The sequence below is a fragment of the Panthera uncia genome (assembly GCF_023721935.1).
Source record: "Panthera uncia isolate 11264 chromosome C1 unlocalized genomic scaffold, Puncia_PCG_1.0 HiC_scaffold_4, whole genome shotgun sequence".
Lineage (NCBI taxonomy): Eukaryota > Metazoa > Chordata > Mammalia > Carnivora > Felidae > Panthera > Panthera uncia.
In genome coordinates this window covers 44,133,745-44,150,387 of record NW_026057585.1, presented here as the reverse complement: position 1 = coordinate 44,150,387, position 16,643 = coordinate 44,133,745, and the positions used below count along the sequence as shown (strand labels likewise).

Below are 16,643 nucleotides of genomic sequence, written 5' to 3'. Positions count from 1 at the left end.
AACTTATAGATGGTATGAGACACAAGCTGATACAGTTGCTGCTGTTAACAACATCGGTCAATTGTCAACTGTGTGCACAGTATCAGATTGCATTAGGTACCCTGGAAACCTGTAAGAAGATGGATATTGTTTCTGCCCTCAATGAAAGTGCAATCTAATGAAAATCATATAACACACTTTTGGAAGCTTAAGATACACTAGAGAAACACATTACAAATATTTCAAGAGCTATAGGCTCAATTGTTAGGTTGATACATAGAAAAATGTCTCTATTTCTTTTGTTCAAAAAAACGTTCATTGGGATTCCATTCCTAATAACCAATAACATTAAGGACAACAGATCATGAAAGACAAAGATGGTTGGCAATGAAAGACTCAATCATCTATAATGATAACATGGTAGTGCAACTTTACAGAAAGCTTAATAAGCCCTGGAACTTTACACACATTGTCTCACTTAATCCTCATGATAACCCTACCCACAGAATTGTCCCCATATTCCACATGAAGTAACCACGGCTTAAAGAAAATAAGTAATTTATTCAGCTCATATAGCTAATAATGGCAGAACTGAACTTGAAAACAAAATGTTCTAACTCCAAATCCAAACTTTATTTCCACACCCAGTCTCTCAGGCCTCTTCACAAGTCAGTCTAATTCTCTGGATTATTTCTCCTTGCTACATTGCCTAAATCTACTCTCTGACTTCAGCCGATTACTATTATCTCCTTCTTCTTCCTGCTAGTCTTTCCCCCCTGTGCTAAACTGTGTGTTATCAATAACCACCACTTCCACCAGATACTGCAGCTTCTACCTTCTGTATGGGCACCAGCCCTGGGCACCTGTGCTTCTGGCTGGAGCACTCAGGGACTCGTCCAATCCTCCAGCTCTGCATTTCTGGCCTTCTCTTCCTCGGCTCCTCCTAAACTCCCTTTACTCACCAAATACATTTTGAAGCTGAGACTGATACAATCCCCAATCTATAAAACTCCTCTTTCTCACCTTTATTTGTATAGTTGCCATCAATTTTCAAGGGACAATTCAAGAGAAAGGGAAGGAGCATTAATTGAGCAGCTCTGTGCCTGTGAACTAGCATTAACCAAGACAACCTCTGCCGGGTCTTTTGCATATTACCTGGTTTTATTTCCAGGAAATCTTTTAAGTTTATTTATTTTGAGAGAGAGAAAGAGAGAGTGTGTGTGCACACAAGTGGGGGGAGAAGCAGAGAGAGAGGGAGAGAGAGAATCCCAAGCATGTTCCCCACTGTCAGCGCAGAGCCCATCATGGGGTTCCAACCCAAGAACCGCGAGATTATGACCAGAGCCAAAATCAAAAGTCGGACACTTGATTGAGCCACCCAGGTGCCCCTGTTTCCAGTAAATATTTAAAACTTAGGTAATTGCTCACTCTCCTGGGTGTTTATGGTATTTATTGATTCGATTTAACCAATGTTTGTCTAGTGCTCATTTTATATCAGGCACTGTGTGGGCTGCTGATTAGAAAATGATGAGAGGAAGGGTGACTGGGTGGCTTAGGCTGTTGAGCGTCCCGACTTTGGCTCAGGTCATGATCTCAGGGCTTGCAGGTCGAGCCCCACAATGGGTTCACTTCTGTCAGCGCAGAGCCCACTTCAGATTCTCTGTCCTTCTCTCTCTCTACCCCTCCCCTGCTCATGCTCTTTTCTCAATAATAAATAAAAACATTTTTTAAATTTAAAAAAAAAAGAAATGATGAGAGGAAAGGTCTCTAACCTCATGAGCTTCACAGCTGTGAGAAGAAAGTCAACAGGCAAATATATCACTGTGTAATAAGGAATAATGACAGTTATGTATAGGGCCATTAGCACATATGGGAGGGACACCACACTCAGAAGGGAATAGGAAGGGTAGAGTGAGAGACAAAATTTTCCAAGAAAGTTATATGTAGGCGGTCTCTAAATTAGGAATATGGTAAGCCAAAGCATGTAGGTGGTGGGGCAGAACACTCCAGGCTAAGTGACACCATCTTCAGAATGGCTGTGTGTATGGGGTGGGGCGCCTGGGTGCCTCAGTCAGTTAAGCTCAGGTCATGATCTCATGGTTTGTCGGTTCGAGCCCATGTCAGGCTTTATGCTGACAGCTCAGAGCCTGGAACCTGCTTCGGATTCTGTGTCCACCTCTTTCTGTTCCTCCCCCACTTGCAGTCTCTCTCTCTGTCTCTCAAAGAAAAAAAAAAAAAAAAAAGAAAGAAAACTCTTACGAATGGCTATGTGTGATTGGAACACAGAGTGGTAAAGCCCAGATGGAAACAAGGTGGGAGGCAGAAGGAGAAAGGAAGTTTTAAGGGGCTCTCTGTGCCATGCAAAGTGCTTAGATTTTAATCTCAAGGCAGCAGGGAGGCATTAAGAATTTATTTTTTAGCTAAGCAGGTCTGGATTTATATTTAGAAAGAGGTATGGAGACAGAAAAGCTGGAAGAGGGTTTTAAGCAGATACATTGCAGTATATCCAGGGAAAAGATGACAAGGGTTTGAACTAGTGATAGCAAAAAGTACTTTGACTTAAGAGATAGATTTTAAATATTTTAAATGGAAAGAGTTCATTCATTTTTAGATGAAGGGAAAGGGGGACTGTGGAGTAGTGGGATCCAGACTGATGCCTTGGTGTCTGCCTTGAACAGAAAGAATCAGGAAGAGTAGCCTTGGTGGGATGGAGAAGGGTGCAGCAGGTTATAGCTTGAGGTGCCTACCAACCTTCCAAATAGGGATACCCAGTATACATATGGGTATGAATCAGTTGGGAGGGATCACATGTTCTCTAGTATTGTATTTACCATTTCATGGGCACCTTTTACCTGACCAAGATTTTTTTTAATATTTTCTTTTTAATTTTAATTCCAATATAGCTAATATACAGTGTTATATTAGTTTCAGGTGTATAATATAGGGATTCAACAGCTCCATTCATCACCGGTGCTCATCACAAGTGCCCTCCTTAATCCTTATCAACTATTTCACACATCGCCCCATGCACTTCCCCCCCCATACCAACTTTTTGTTTTGTTTTGTTTTGTTTTAATCCCTTGAGCAAAGAAGGTATTGTCTTACAATTCTTTGTGTTCATCACAGGCCAAGCACAATATATTTTGTATAAGTGGGAGCTCTGCAAAGATTTGTTTCTTGACAAATGGATTGACTGATTGCTATGGGTTGAGTCTCAAACATATTAAGTGAGGTTGGATAAAGTTTGCCCCGGAAGGCTTTTATAGAGGTTTTATGTGGGAAGGTTAGAAGAGCAGCAGCATAGCACATTTATGTAAACCTTCTACTCTAAGTATTTATGTGTACCCTAAATACTTGGTATCCTGGAAACTATTACTTATATATTTTTGAGACTAAAGATTCTGCTGCACTCATTTTAGCCCCAGTTAATTTCATGGTATATGGTAGGTATTCAACAAATACTTGTTGAATAAATGTACAAATTACAATCACCAAGTCACAGTTTATGTATCACAATCACTAGGTTATAGTTTATGTAAACAGTTATGTGCACAGTTTATATACTACAATTGTAAATTTTGAAAGCCCATATTTAATAACAGTTACGTTAAATAATAGATGGAGTTTATGTAATTTTTACCATCCAATAATCACAAAGTATCTTTGTTTGCTATCTTTGTGATATATTTGCAGTTGGAGTCTGTCCCTTTATATCTGAGCAATTCTGCCTCCATCTGCTAGTGATACCAGATGGAGGAGAGGCAGGGAGACCAAGAGATTAATGAAGCAACTCATCAAGTTGTGCGAAAGGCAAAAATATATAAGAAAATCAAATCTGTTGAAATGCCCTTTCCAAAGAGTGATAGTTGCATATTGTATAAGTTTAAAGTTTCTGGAGAAAAAAAAAAAATAGAGGAAACTTCTGGAAGATAAAATTGCTAATGACTTATAAAGATGTCCATTTTGAAAAAACACAGGGTATCATCTTCTCCCCAGTGTATATGTTACAACCTGGTAGCAAAGGACATTAACTCTTTCTGACCATAAGGGTGAAATTAACTACACTGGGGAGTGCAGAGTCCATTAGTGAAAATGGTTCCCCAAGGCTCTTAGTTGGTGATGGACGCAGACACCATGAAATAAGGGTGCAAGCTAGTTAAAAAAAAAAAAAGTCAGTACTTCCAAGCAGGGATATTACTTGTAATTTATACGAGGAAGGAAAAGGCAAAATCAGGTGAATTCTGCTGGATCTTTCAATTCTTTGGAAAGCAGTAGTAAAAATGGGATGTGGGGGATCCCATACACAATATTTTAGGGTAGTACCATACCTCAGCCAGTGGGAAGCAAAAAGGAAAATGTCCCTCAAAGAATGCTCTAATGCAATAAGCTATATAATACAACTCACCATACAAAATATATTCCAGAAGAAATTAATTCATTTAAGATGGCAGTAACTTAAAAAATTCCATGACAAAGAAATGATATTGGTATTATTACAAATAAAAAATATGGAATGAGAAAATATGTTTAAGTAACAATCATAAGAAATGAATAAATCTGCATATCAGCCCAAACAAATGTCATTAAGAAAGTAATCATGGAAACATATTTATTAGAATCAGTGGACTCTCTAAAGAAAATTCCTATGTGCTTGGCTCCTTCTAAGGCAAATGCCATGTAGACGTGTAACTGGCAGTCAAATTCTCCCTGGGCCTAACTTTACTTTTCTTTACATTAAATTTCTCAAGATCAATTTCTTGTTTTTGTTAAAAATATACCAATCCTAGTAAGAATTCTGAGTTCAAATTCTTTATTGAGCCTGGCTGAGTGGGCAGAATATAAGATTTTTGATATGCAAATAATTTTATTCAGTAACAGTCACAATCAGGTCAGACCTGAAAAGAGATATGGGGGGGAAAAAAGCACAGAGTTAAAGTATGGTATTAGGGCTTTCTTGCTGGATATTTTAGGAACATATTCTTGCTTTTTTGCTTCTTATAGGAATTGGGGTCATTATGAATGATCTGTATTCAGATCACTATGTATCAGTCATCATGCTTATTAATAAATATATGTAGCTTAGATCTTAAGTTTCCATATCTGTGTAAAGATTAGAAAGGAAGTCTTCTTGTGGATGATTGAGCAAAGAGACTGTCCACATATTACCCATATTATAGGTAAGTATGGCTGTGCATGTACTCAAAACTTTTTATCTACTCCCCAGAATTTCCCAAAGCCCTTGTGTTAGGCATGTCCATGTGAAAGTTCTGGAAAAAAAGGCTGCAAGCAGATGTGGCATATATCATTTCGGAGCCAACGCATTTAAGTGCTGTTGGACTACCTTCTTTCCACCATGCTCTCTTTCTTGCTATAACAGACTTGGAGGCCATGTGTAACAGATGCTGAAGCTATAAAATGGTGGCACCTTCCTCAGTCCCACTGGACATGTAGTTTCAGTGAGAAATGAACTAAATTGGGATAAGCTGCTGAGATTCAAGCATCTGTTACTGTAGCTTGACAATTTCTGGATGTTAACCAGAGATTATCCTGAAATGATAGAGGAGGTGTTGATATGAAATATAGAGGTTATTAAATATCAGTTCAAACATTTCTTGACTTCTAGAAACCATGCATATCAATTCTGAAGTATTACTGCATATTATACAAATTTAACTTTCAGTTCCTACCTGGTTGGTGACCACCTCTATTCATGAGAAGATAAATGAAGGTTCTTTAGCTCCAGTAGTGACATTTTCTCATGAATTCTTTCCATTCTCTTCAAGAGACTTCTAGTTTTCCAGGCTGCAGAAAAATCTAGAGTGAAGATAATGAGGATTAAGGTCAGTACCCCTTGTTTTTATAAGCCCTGAGGTGGCTAACTTCGTATCTGTAATTTCAGATAGTTTTTCTAAAAAATGACTCTCCCAAGTTGAATAAACCTCAAGTCTCACAAAAATCTGAATCCAGTCCTACGAAGTCTTTCATATTACAACCTCTTAACCTCGCACTATCCATTAGGTTTTTTTGTTTGTTTGTTTTGTTTTTAACCACTTATTTATCACACTCTCCAAAAGTAAACTAGATAAAAAGTCCTTCTTTTGTCAAGGCCTGGGAAATAATGTGTATTTTTCTCCTTTAGGCAAATTAAACTCAAGAGACGTCTCTTGTGGTTGAGTGTCTGAGCCACTGCTTTTCCTATCTGTAGCCATTTTTAGTAGCTCTTATTTACACATACAGACTGGCACCTTTGTATTTACGTACACACGGAAACACATGCACACACCCATAGACTTATGAGTATACACAGGAAGTACATTTTATGATGTGTTGTGGTTTTTTCCAAGTACTAAGATGATTTTGTAACACAGAACTTTATTACATCTCAATATCAGGTGAATGAGGCCAATAGCTACAGATTTTCTGACACACAAGTCAGCCATTTTCATGAGGTCCAGCTCATCTCACAGGCATGTTGTAATCTGAGGGAAATTAGCTAACCACTTAAAAAAACCTGTTCTGATGGGGTTTTTTGGAGTTCCAAGTCCCTGACCCTTCAAATAGAAGGAAACCAATGTCTGTATGATAACAGTGGCTTTCCTCTTTTCCAATGTACTTTACTTTGTGAATCATGAGGGTTGTATCATGACAGTGGCTGACACTTTCATAGGGAGACTGAGCTGCAACGTGTATTCTGGCTAGCAGAAGAGCAGCAGGAGGGGAGAGAAGAGGCCAGGAAAAGTATAGTTGATAATTATGCATGCAGGTAGTATGTTAGGAAATCTTTCCAAAGCTATGATAAAGTACTTCATTCTTTATTTAAACTCTCATAATCACTCTTCTTCTTTATCTAAAGAACCACATTTTTAGAAGAAGCAAAATTCTAAAAAAAAAAGTCAGCTTTCAAGTTTGTTTTTTATCCCCTCTAAATGTGGGAAAGAAGGGAGAGTAGGAGGTTTGAAATTACTATAAATGGGGCTTTTAACCTAAAAGTTGATTCCTCAGCAGAACAGTTGAGATAGTTAATTCAAAGCATAAAGCAGAAGATTGTTTTCTTCTTGAAATTTTAGTGGTACTGAATGACTGTATCTCAACTTTATCAGTCTGTTAAATATATTCATTAATATGTTCCCCTACACAGGTCAGAAAATTTTATAAGAACAAGTATCTTGAGAGGTAATCCTTTGTTCCTGAAACTATTTGAAGGAATAAATAGTATACTCAGAAAATTAAAAATATCCTTCTTTCTTGACTTTTTTTAGCACCAGGGATACAGAAATTAATAAAATACAGGGAATCTGCAAACAGATGGAACAGAATGTAATCAATCTGCTGTAATGCTATGTAGTAAGTATTATAATGGAGCCATGCACAGAAGCAATGTGAAAACTCTTACAGAGCATGCTCCCTTGACTCTAGAAGGCCTTTCAGAAATTCTGCTGGCAGAAAAGGCGATTAGGGCACACCAGGCGGAGGAATTTGAGAATTGTGAGTCGTCTGATATCTGGAAAATTGGAATTGGGAGTTTTGAAGGCAGGAGAGAGCTGGAAAGGTAGGAACTGGCAAAATGATTAAGGATTTTTTTTTCCTATTAAGTGAAAAGGATTTTGACTATCCTATAGGAATGGGAACCCAACTAAAGAGTAGATTTGCATTTTAGATTTACAGCTAGGAACAGAAAGACAGTGACACACATTTCTGACCCCAAGAATTTTATAAACTAACTGAGGAAAATAAACAAGTAGACAGATGATCAGAATATAAGGTAAGATGAATGTAATAGGGCTGTACACAAAAACTACCATGACTGACGTTTAATTTGTGCCTTTTGATTACCAGCCTCTGAGGCATCCTCTTCCAATTTCCCCCAAAAGTTAAAACATGACAACACTGAAAATGAATAATATTAATCATTTAACATAAATATAAATTAATATAATAATCTAGCATGTCTTATGCCTCTGGCACTGTTCTGGGTGATTAAGACAAAAAGTCTATTGTGTCAATTTCAGAAATAATCATTTACATTTGAAAATTAAGGTCTATTGAAATTAACTAAGTGTATAAGAATTCTTATTCTTCTTACATGCAACTGAGAACATTGCTAGTGAGAGCACTAAAAGATACTCGCTGTAAGGATATTAGGTAACTTAAGAATCAACAGGAAAAACTGGGAATCAGCTCAGTAAATGAGTAGAAACCAAAGGAGGCTAGGTAGCAAGAGTCCAGGCTGAGCAATGCCTCAGAAATTATCTTTTGGATTGCTAACACTGAAAATTTTCTGCTGCCACTATTGGACTCTTAATGCCACTGTGAATGACTTATTTGTCTCTGGTGCATCACTCTTACAGAATTAAAAGTACTAGCATGAGCATCAAATGGCTGACTATGTGCCAGAAACTGGGGTGAAACTTATTTGATTCCTCTAAATTTTGTGTTGGGACATGAGTCCATATCTCAAAGCATGACTTGGCCAAAGGTTATTTCCCCAAGAAAGGTCATTCAAATGATTTAGAGACAAAAGCAAACATAAGAACCTGACAAATGTCCATCTACATCCTTCTTCTGATACCAACACTTCTTATTCCCACCAAAAGTGGCTCAATTCTAACATAAGTATTCTTTATAGCAACCAGAAAAAGTATACATACAAATTTCTAAAGGAAATAATTCCAAGTCTCATTAGTTACTACATCCTACTGGGAGCTCAGGATTACTGTACAGTGTGCATTACTCTGTATTTCTATTATGATATTACATTAATATTTTATATATAAGGACTAGGGGAAATGGAGAGGAAGGAAAGACATATTAATGAAACCATGCAAATATATTTGTGACACAACAATGAAAACAATATGGGTAGAGGTTATGATCTTTATTTTTGCATGCATAGTTGACTCTCGAACAATGTGGGAGTTAGAAGGACAGACCCCCTACAAAGTAAAAAATCCCTGTATAACTTTTGACTCCCCCACAACTTAACTTCTAATAGCCTAGCACTGACCAGAAGACTTACTGATAATATATATAGTTGCTAACATAAACAGTTGATTAATACATATTTTGTATGTAATATATACTGTGTTCTTATGATTAAGTAAGCTAGAGAAAAGAAAATGTTAAGAAAATCATAAGTGAGAGTTCATTTGCAGTACTGTACTATAAAAAATCTGTGTATAAATGGACCCACACAGTTGTAAACCATGTTGTTCAAAGGTCAACTGTATTTATAAGGCTATAGTTAGAATGTATGACTGCTTCCTATACCACCTATAAGTGTACCCTATGTCTTCAGGTAACACATCACTAAAACAGATAAGATAAACTTTAGGATAAAACTGGTCACAAGAGGGTCGTCTGGGTGGCTCAGTTGGTTAAGTGTCTGACTTCAGCTTAGGTCACAATCTCATGGTTTGTGAGTTTGAGCCCTGTGTTGGGCTCTGCACTGACAAGGCACTATCCTCAAAAAATAAAAAAAAATGACCACATAATCCAAAAATTCCACTTCTAGGTATTTATAATCAATCAATCAATCAATCCATCATTATATCCAAGAAATATCCACACCACCATTTCCCTTGAGGCATTACTCACAATAGCCAATAACATGGAAATAACCTGAATGTGTAAGACATAGTTGATACATAGTTGATACCTCTTTCTCAGCATCAACATTTCAGAAGAAGCTATTAGTTTCTTACGGCAACAGTACCAGAAGTTTTTACTGAATTTTTCCTCTGTGTGCCCCCTTTTTGTTTCATGCTGCCGAGATTTCTCCCATGCGTTAAGCTGGGAATCTCCAAACTTCCTTTGGTTAATAAGTCTCCATCAAGAGGAAACAGAGCATCGGAGAATATGAATAGAGTTCCAGTCATCTCTGGAACATCTCCATATACTTCTATGTGTAGAGCTAAAGTTAATGAAAGACAACTGCAACACTTTACAAGCAGGAAGTTGTGTCTCTTAGGAATGAATGTTTGGGTAAACCTACCAGGTGAAATGTCCATATTTTCATTCTCAATGTTCGTTTCCTCACTATCCAGGAAAGCCAACAACACATATGCTGGTATTTTGTGATGACAGTACTCTTACTTTGGGTAGCAAGGTTTTTATTGACTAAATCACTATTAACTGATAGCCTGGCATAATTGGTTGGGTTACAAAGCCTTTAACATCATTGAATTTTCCTTTGGATAATACAAGGAACAAAACAGGTCTTTTTTTTTTTTTTTTTTTTCCAAAACAGGTGTTTTTGATCACAGTACAAGCAGTGATTCAGGAACCCATGATGCTCTTTTCATCTTGTGGCTCAGCCATTTTTAGCATATGTTTTCCAAGGTGGCCAAAGAAGAGAAAGATCATAGGACAATGCATGGTACACACCTGAAGAGTTGGCAATCACTTTTACTCAGATTTCATTGGTCAAAATTCAGTCCTGTGCTCCAATTAACTGTGCAAGGGAGGCTGGGAAATATAGACTGTGTCCTAGAGAAACAGGAAATAGGTTTGGTGAAAAGCCAGACAGTCTCTGACACAGAGACCTTCTGCAAATAGAATTTATAGGGTTTCATATTTCATAAGATGTACTGGGGTAAGAGAAAGCAATAAAAAATATCTTCTAAACTTTTAATATGGAAAACCATTTAGATGGTAATGAATCTATGGACGTTTGGGAATATAGAAAAAGAAACAAGATTGAGGAGGGAGGAAATAGTAAATAAAAACACAGTGAATTCCACTTTAGTGTATGATTTAAAAAAATATTTTAGGTCTTCCAAGCCTAGCATGCTTTTGGAAATATAGGAGGCATATTGTATACTTAAAGATATAACTTAGAGATACAGATTTTTTATTCTTCAAAACAGTTAGTGGCAATAAAGGTCATTAGATTGACCTGGGACAGAGCTTAAATAGAAAAAGAGATAAAAAAACAAAACAAAACAAAACATTGTGTGTAATATAATATCTGCCTTAGTACAAAGTAATAGAAACACAGAGATGAGTATAAAAAGTTTTTTCTTCAAGAAGTTCACAGATGGATAGATAGAAATGATCAAGGATATTATTGAGTGATAAAGGTTATAAAATATAAATATGAAATGGGAAAATAAAGGAAGGTCAACATTCAACAAATTTTACTGATTGAATGTATAAATTATATTCAAATATATCATGCAAAAAAATTCTACTATTTCTTAATGGCATTTGTCTCTCCTCAACTCTTACATAAAAAGGTGACAAATCCTCCTGTAATTACACAGAAAAGACTTCTGTCTCCATTACTACACATTTACCTTTATTAAGTGCATACTATATGTGTAAGGCATCGTGTTGTGTTATGTGTTTTCTTCTCATTTAAGTCTCATAATAATACTATATGACATGGATTGTTCTTTTCATTAAATCCCCCAAAGATATGTATTGTTTCCAAATACAGAATGGAAAACTGGGGTAGCAGAGAGATTATCTAACTTGTCATGGGAACCTATATCTGTCATGCTTTTTGCCACCTCACAGTATCTACCTTTGTTCTTTTTGAAGAATAATTAGAAATATCAATATGACTTACTCATTAGTTATCTGCAAATTAACAGGAAAAGTGAGAGCTGGTGCCATGGAATTAAATAGACAGGTATTATTTTACCAAAATTAGGAAAATAGTATAAGCATTTTTTGGCAGTCCAGCATAGCACAAGTGAATAACTGCTGCTGTAAAATACTTAATATTTGCAAATTTACCATAGACTAATAAAATAAGAGAATTTTAAAAATAAACACTTAAAAATTTGCATATATAACTGATGAGTATTAAAGAGATATTTAAATTTTTTTTAACGTTTATTCATTTTTGAGAGAGAGAGAGACAGAGCATGAATGGGGGAAGGTCAGAGAGAGAGGGAGACACAGAATCTGAAACAGGCTGTAGGCTCTGAGCTGTCAGCACAGAGCCCGACGCGGGTCTCTCGAACTCAGGGACCACGAGATCATGACCTGAGCCGAAGTCGGACGCCCAACTGTCTGAGCTACCCAGGCGCCCCGAGTTTTAGAGATATTTAAATGGCATTAGCTACATTGTATTAAGTGAGAATGTCAAAATAAATCTGAGGTATTTATTTTTGTAGAAAAATGAAAAACTATTGAAAATTAACTTAAATTTTACAAAAGATTTTTATATCTTTTTATATCTCTATTTTTTCTAATTTTATACCATGAATATACATTAGGCTTAAAATTAATATATATATACTAGTTCTGTATACTTTATAAACACAATTATATAACTATGTGTCTTTTGTCTCTGTCTCTCCTTTCTTCTCTCAAATATATGCAAAAGGCAAATACATCAAAAGTAAATGTACATGGGGCTCCTGGGTGGCTCAGTCGGTTAAGCGGCCGACTTCAGCTCAGGTCATGATCTCGTGGTCCGTGAGTTCAAGCCCCGCGTTGGGCTCTGTGCTGCTAGCTCAGAGCCTGGAGCCTGCTTCGGATTCTGTGTCTCCCTCTCTCTCTGACCCTCCCCCGTTCATGCTCTGTCTCTCTCTGTCTCAAAAATAAATAAATGTTAAAAAAAAATTAAAAAAAAAAAGTAAATGTACAAAAATCTTACAATCTCTAAGAAAACCAAAAAGAATGTTTAATTTCCCTTTTATATTTTATATTTTTTTAATTCTTATAAGAATGCGAATCACTGATATAATGGTGAAACTTTTATTTTGAAGTAAAAAATTCAGATACTGTTTTAACAAAATAAACAAGATATAATTAAATATGTGAAAGTAGGTAATGAAACTAATGAAAGTACACAGTGTCTTAATAAAAGTCAGCAGCTGGGGCAGAAATTACTATGCCAGAGAAACTGAAAATAGCTTTAGGATTTCTATCCTTGGGATATGAAACAATATAAGTAATGCCTTTGCACTATTTCCTGCAATTAATGAAATAAGTTTTAATTGTTCCTTGGACATCTGGATATATAAGGCACCTTTGGGGGTGTCAAGTTAACTTGATTTAAATTAAATTATGATCAAGAAGACAAATGCTTTATTCTTTATATTTTTAGAACATTTATATACAAATACATCTTGTTACATACAGTATTTCTTCTTTAATAGTATTATTTCAAAGTCCTTTAACTAAATATAATAGCCATAATTCAAAGTGACCACGGATGTGACATGGCATTGGTTCATTTTGTTGTTCCATTGGGAACTTTAAAGACTAAATTCTTTCTCACAAGCGCAACTTTTGTTTTAGCATCTTGAAATCTTTCACATGCTTTTTGAAAGATAATCATATCGATAACAAATTTTTCTTCACAGTGTTTTTTATATGTTTCTTGAGCCCTAAGAGGAAAAAAAGTAATAGAATGAGATATTTTTAAATGACTAAAAGTATAACATTTATTCGAGGTGTTAATATAAAAGTAGATGCCTTTAAAAAAGACATATACAAATGGGAAAAAATTAGAACTCCACTTATTTCATAAAATTTTATTGTATCAATAATATCCATAATTTATTCAATAATATGCATATCAGGCTAATATTTCTAAGATTTCTCTTGGCTGTAACATAATTCCCATAAGCCCTGATACAGATTCCCAAAAAAGCATCGAAATCAGACTATGCTCTGATTTGCAAAAGTTTTACTGAAGGCTCACTAAATCCAAGCTTCTTCTAGGACTCCATTATGGACTGAATAGTGTCCCCATTTCCAACCCCCAAATTCATGTTGAAGTCCTAAACTCTAGTACCTTACAATGTTTCTGTATTTGGAGATAGGGTCTTTAGAGGTAATTCAGTTTAAATGATATCATTCAGATGGTATTCCACTTTTCAGGCAGAAAGTAAAAGGGAAGAACATTTTGTTCACATATATTTGTTTAGATAGCATGGACAGCTAAAATAAAGGCAAAGATGAGAGCATAGCTTGGCATGCTCTGAGAAGTGACAACACTCTAATTTCTGGGTCATGAAGTTCTGGGAAAGAGAACAGTGGAACAGATAAGCCTGGAGAAACAGACTTAGAGCAAGCAGATCATGGAACCCTTCATTTGTATTCAGATATACTCAGAAATCTGGACTTGAGGAGAAGAAAGGCAAAAGTCTACAAAGTCTGCCTTATTGACTATGTGATTTTTGCACAAGTTATTTAAGTTCTCTTTGCCTCAATTTCTTCATTTTTAAAAAGGGGATATCCAATTCATGGGGGTTAGTAAAAGACTAAATGAGTTAATACATATAAAATCCTTAGAACAGTGTGTGACATTTAAGCATTCCTTTTTGTAAAAATTTTTAATGTTTGTTTATTTATTTATTTTTAATTTTTTAAAATGTTTATTTATTTTTGAGAGAGAGAGACAGAGTGTGAGCAGGGGAAGGGCAGATAGAAAAGACACAGAATCTGAAGCAGCCTCCAGGCTCTGAGCTGTCAGCACAAGACTAACGGGGGGGCTCAAACTCACAAACTGCAAGATCATGATCTGAGCTGAATTTTTCTGTCCCTGCATGTGAAGTCTCATGTGATGCACTGGACCCACCTGCATAATACAGGATAATTTCTCTATTTAAAGGTTGATGAATTAGTACTCTTAATTACATATGCAAAGTTCTTGTTGCCATGTATGTACTTTTGTGAGTAAAAGGAAAAATAGTAAGCAACTGAAGGAGCAGCTCAAGTTGGAGGCCATATAATTAATATTAGCGTAAATCTACAAATTAGTAATCTCTTTCAGCCATTTTAACTGGAATGCAAGAAGTAAAGATAGTTGGATTATTCCAAGGTGGCAGTTGGGGTGGTTAACAATGTGGAGGCAATGAAAGGACTTCAGAGAAACTGAATGAAATGGAGAAAAGAATAACTGATATGAACTCTGGATGGTACACCAAAAATGAAAATAAGTCTATAAGGAAGTTTATTTGAGGGCTGAGTGTCACAATATATTTGAATAAGTGTGTAGTGAAAGTAACAGAAGAAAAGAATTGAAAAGACAGAATTACCCACAAACAAGTATACAAGAACTTAAAATTTAAGAGGTCGGGCAGTTCCAAGTGACAAGGAGGCTTTTACATGTCTATGGAAATGAGTTTACAGGTTGTTGAAATCCAAAAATGTTTGTTGGGCAACTGGGAGGTTTGTTCTTATGAATCTGGAAGTTCACTGTGATTATAGCTGAAGTTGGATGGAGAAAAGCCTTACAAACCAGAATATAAACACACAGTGAATGAAGAGAGTAGTCCAGGAGGTAAACTGATGACCAAACGAAGGACAAGGAGAAGATGATGCAATTAGATAGTACCTTATGTGCCAGGTCGTCCATGCTAATTGATACTCTACTGGACCCTGTTGTTCTGTCCTGAACAGTATCGTCACTTTTTCAGAGTGTGAACAAGAATATTTTAGAAAGCTCATGACCAGCTTTTACCTGATATATAATAAATTCTTTCATTTCAATGTCTCTTTTTTATTCACTCTTAAATACCCTTGGGGGCATTTTATCAACTTTCTAAACTAGAGCTGTATGGTTTCCCTTTCTTTTTTCATTCATCCTCATTCCACAGCAGGATCAGAAACTGCATTCTCAGTAATGACTTCACCAGTTATTGAGATTCATCAAAATGCTTTTAGGTCAAGTGGTTTGATACACTAGTGAAGAATCAACCAAGAGAAAAAGAGCCAAAAAACCGCTTAAGTCTCTAGAAAGATTTTACTTTTTTGACTAACAGCTCTTTTCTGCATGTTGATACAAAATCTTCACTTGGAAACATTTATAATAAAACTCAGTAATGCCTTTTAGGACATATTACCTACATAACCAGAACATTGCCTTATTCCTGTATGTTTTCAAGGATAAGGATAATATCTTTGTAGCACCTTACAAGAGAAGATAATTCAGTTAAGATACATTAGAAAGCTCATTTGACTCTGTATCCTCTACAAATTAATGATGGCCAGACATTCAATTTACTCTGATAAAACTAAGCTGATTGAATTTCTCTAACATTGATTTGTACTAGGTTTGTATTTTGACATACTAGTTTTCATTCTCTTTCCAAAATATATTTTTTATTAAATTATAAAAATTTCCAAAAATCATACACACACACACACACACACACACACACACACACAGAGTATACATTAAGGAAAATGTTTTTAAATTTTGGAAGAGAAAAATATGAAATATTTTTCATACCTAAAAAGGTATGTAAAGAACCTCAGTAATAGTTCAAAAATTGCTTATAACTAGGAAAAGGCTAGTTATGCTCCTATCTAGTACAAACTATTTTTAAATTTTATTTATTTATTTAGAGAGAGGGAAAAAGAGAGGGGAGAGAGAGAGAGAGAGAGAACACGAGCGGGTGAGGGTCAAAGAGAGAAGGAGAGGGAAAGAATCTCAGACTGTCTACCAGCACAGAGCTCCAAGCAGGGCTCCAAATCATGAACTGTGAGGTCATGACCTGAGCTGAAATCAAGAGTCTGATGCTTAACTTGCTAAGCCACCCAGACACCCCATAGTTTTTAATTATGGCAGTTAAAAACGTAAATGATTTATTTATTCTATAACTGGAAGTTGTACCTTTCAATCCCTTTCACCTATTTCACCCCTCCCCCAACCGACTTCCCTCTGGCAACACAGAGATGAAAAATACAGCATCAGGAAT

The 16,643-nt window shown here is 35.9% G+C and overlaps 1 protein-coding gene across 1 annotated transcript in view; it reads right to left on the bottom strand.

Moving 5' to 3' along the window:
- Nucleotides 1-12,721: 12,721 nt before the first annotated feature.
- The window catches only part of LRRIQ3 (leucine rich repeats and IQ motif containing 3), a 206,487-nt gene continuing 202,565 nt past the window's right edge, over nucleotides 12,722-16,643 (bottom strand). Inside the window, exon 7 of the mRNA XM_049618866.1 lies at nucleotides 12,722-13,322. Within this exon, the coding sequence (XP_049474823.1) occupies nucleotides 13,166-13,322 (157 nt within the window). The 3' untranslated portion in view covers nucleotides 12,722-13,165. The remainder of the gene's footprint in view (nucleotides 13,323-16,643) is intronic.